Source organism: Pundamilia nyererei, unplaced genomic scaffold, assembly GCF_000239375.1.
Source record: "Pundamilia nyererei isolate P.nyererei 1_Seehausen unplaced genomic scaffold, PunNye1.0 scaffold00006, whole genome shotgun sequence".
In the NCBI taxonomy this organism is placed as follows: domain Eukaryota; kingdom Metazoa; phylum Chordata; class Actinopteri; order Cichliformes; family Cichlidae; genus Pundamilia; species Pundamilia nyererei.
The window spans coordinates 4,066,884-4,070,646 of NW_005187407.1; the positions used below are offsets into that span (position 1 = coordinate 4,066,884).

The 3,763-nt window shown below is 41.1% G+C and overlaps 1 protein-coding gene across 3 annotated transcripts in view; it reads right to left on the reverse strand.

The window, feature by feature from the left end:
* osbp2b (oxysterol binding protein 2b) overlaps positions 1-3,763 on the reverse strand; it is a 58,005-nt gene that overhangs the window by 17,596 nt on the left and 36,646 nt on the right. For all 3 annotated transcript variants that reach the window (XM_005722150.2, XM_013914522.1, XM_013914523.1), the window contains exon 3: positions 726-976. In XM_005722150.2, coding sequence (XP_005722207.1) covers positions 726-976 — 251 coding nt within the window. The remainder of the gene's footprint in view (positions 1-725; positions 977-3,763) is intronic.

Sequence of the window (3,763 nt, forward strand, 5' to 3'; positions counted from 1 at the left end):
AGAGATGCACATCACCTAATATGCTTAATTGGTAGTAGGCTTTCGAGCCTATACAGCTTGGAGTAAGACAACATGCATGAAGAGGATGATGTGGACAAAACACTCATTTGCCTAATAATTCTGCACTCCCTGTAGAGACTCATCAATGGTTGTGGCTAGCTTCTGTTTGCCTCTGTACACAATATTTCTATCTGTTTATGGAGGGAGGAAAGTATGCCAGAGGCACCCATTTGGTTTGAGGTGCTAGTGTTTAAATGATGTATACAACAAATCATCTACCTCAATCTCCCCCTATCTTAACATCCTCTTCTTTCAACAACCCTCTCCTTGTTCTCCTTCCCCTTCATCCATGTCCAGCAGCAACGGAGGCGATGATTTTAAATCCGACCAATCTGGTATGGAAATCTTATTCTTGATGATTTGGCCCTGGATGCTCTTCCTGACATAACCCTCCCCATTTAGGCAGGATTGGAACTGCCACTAGGAGTACCCTGACTTGTGGGGGACACAAGTCAGGGTATTTTGTATCAGGATCTGGTCGACCTCCATGCCTGCAGCCTTGGTCTCTTTAAACACACTACACTGTGAACTGATCTCATCTCTCATTGCTCACAAACCAGGACTGGCACTCCTGTCATACTGATCATACCAAAGCATGTGGGACACAGATCACTCACTGCTAACCCCTGCCGTGTCTTGCAGCGCGGTCTGTCACAACTACTTACATTGATCATAGCATTGGAAGTGATGCGGAAGAGGGTGGCTCGCTCGTTGACTGCCTTGATTTTTTCTCCTCCCTCCACAGGGACTTTCAGGCCTTCGAGTTCACTCAGGGAGCGCTGCAGGGCCGCCCCGTGCTTGGCAATCAGGTCATTACACGTGCTGAGGTCATCGAGCTTGCTGATAAGTATCTTCAGGGTGCCCTGGATCTCGCTGCGGTCTGACTGGGACGTGGGCTCCTCGTCCCCTGAGTCATCTAAATGGCATGGGTCACATAAAAATAAAGAAGAATTAATACCTAATTGAAAATACATTTCTTAAGTTTTCCTAAATATCTAATGAACTTGTGCAATCAAAGAAATATCTGATTTCTCAACTGTTCTGTGAATTTCACTGTCCAACCTATGACACAGATAACTTTTTATAGACACTGTAGTGTTAACCAAGAAAAGATGTGAGGTTACTGGGCCACAGTTTGTTCTTACAGTTATTTTGTTTTCTTAAGGGACAGTCTGAAAACAACTGTCCCTTAAACAGTTAAAGGAATTCTTGTCAGTCTCTTTAAAAAAAAAAAATGTAAGTGTAGTGTAAGTTTTATAATGCCATTTAATGTGGACAGCTTATCTGTAACCATGAGCTCTGTGAACCTTTGAAGCAGCAGCAGCCTTACCCTGTGATATGTCTAAACAGAGGTTACTCAAGGTTAAAGAAAACATATGAGAACAGTATTGCAGTGTCAGCTCTGTGTGACACGCATATACACATGCACCGCAAGCAGAAGGACACGCACAGAAAGACGGAAATATACCAAGGGGCAAAAACACGAGTCCACAAACAGCCTAGCAACATCGTTAAAGAAGCAAATCCAAAAAAGGAAGTAGAACCATAAAGCTTTAGGAACAAATATGATTTATACACAAGCTTCATGAAGAACAAGCTCTATTATGAAGGATTTTATTGGAGGATTTTAAGCCTACAATCGATTCTGGACAGAGAACTTGATGTATGTCACAGCCCAACGTTCCTATTTTTTTTCCTGTGTGGTACTTTATCTATCAAATAGTTCATCTTGTAGTTTATGCGTTATGTCCCCATAACTTTCTGATCACCAGGACACTCTGCTATAGAGCATTTTTAAAAGACCACCAGGGAACTTTTTAAATCAAGATATATTCACTTCCAAATCTGATTTCACACAAATACTTCCCCACATCTGTGCTGGGCGTTTCTATCATCATAAATCAAAAACAAGCCCATATGGTGAGGATAAATCAAAAAGCACCAGCTTAGGTGGAAGCGTCCTTGTTCTTGACACATTATGGCATGTTGAAAAGCTGTAACATCCCAACAAGCACACCAGAGGAGAGGCATCTAAAATTACTGCTGCCACTGGAGCAAAGAAAACAGATGACAAGATGGAAGGAGGAGGAATGGGAGGGGAAGACAGGCTGAAAAGCAACGAAAATGAGGACGAGAGGGACACTGCTTATCTCGACATAGAAAATATATTCCTGTATTAGTGAGGTTAAAAGTTCGAGTGTGGAGAGAAATTCTTTTCACCCTCTAATCCACCCTGCTGACCCTCTAATGCTCTAATGTCTGTAGAATGCTGTTCTGCGGGCTTCTACACCCGAGCCTGCAGAGTATGCTTTGTCACGTTGAAAAGGTTCATTATGCAGCTGACGGGAAGACTGTCATAGTAGTGGTGAGTGGAAAGAGAAACACTTTCTCATAAGAGCATGGCAGCTGGCTGTGACTTCAAAGGAAAGACACTATCACCTCTTTCAAGACCATTTACACTACACAGATGGAACATGGATCTCTGCCTGGGGGCTTTGTTGTAATAGCCTGGTAGACCCAGACATACATCATTTACTTCAGAAGTTCAAATTTGACTAGCAGCATTGTCCAGAGATTTAAAAAAAAAAAAAAAAAAAAAAAGGTAGTACAGATGCATATTCAGTGCCTGAAAACTATGCTCCATTTACTGTACTACTGGACTCATTTTTGTGAAATACAGCACTGAGTACTAATAACAATAACTTGTTATATAACAGCAACATTTTTCAGACCTAATAACTTAATGTTATTTTTAATAGAGCTTCACCAGTTGACTGGGATCTGTGAATTTTTTCCCTGATAAGCTAGTTAGTTGTGCTAACATGCTAACAGTCACATGCTAACATTGGCGTAGAAACTCATCACTGTGAGCAAAACATTAAGTTCACCAAAGTAGCCAATGAACCACCACAAAAACACTTATATTCTGCTAGATGAAAGTGATTTGAGTATTTTAAGGAAGCTAACAAAGACCAAGTGGCTAAAGCTAAAGCTATCCACTACGCAGAGCGAACCACAACCCAGCAGTCTGGAGCAACGGATTAAAGTAGACGAGTTTAAAAAAAAAAAAAGAAGCGTTGTTGAAGTTCATGTTCCTCAGATGAAGTTATCAACATATTTTGTAATAAACATGTTTTCTAGGTTGTATTGTTACTAAAAAACAAAAACAAAAACAAAGAAGTCTTGATGCATGCTCAATCATCCAGGTAAAGAAATCCCCAAAAGTTGAATTTGTTCATCTGGACGTAGCATTTTCAGTGGGAGAAATGTTTCGTTACTCATCCAAGTAACTTCTTCAGTCTCAGCTGACTGCAGGAGGGAGGAACAAGCAATTAATTAGCAGTTGACTGCAGATTTCCCCAACCTTATAAATAGTACCTTTGATCATATTAATGACCAAGAAACGGTTTCCATCATTGTGCAAAGGTACTGTTTATAAGGTTGGGGAAATCTGCAGTCAACTGCTAATTAATTGCTTGTCCCTCCCGTGACTGCAGTGGTTACGGTTATTAGTAGGGGTGCAACGATACTCGTATTGATATTGAACCGTTCGATACAGTGCTTTCGGTTCGGTACGCATATGTATCGAACAATACAAAATAAATTTTTAATTTATTTTATCAACTTTCCTTCTGACGATGCTGTCTGTGTTGAGCGCTCAGTGGATCTGCGCTCGACAGTGCAGCCTAGGCGGAGTAGTCGA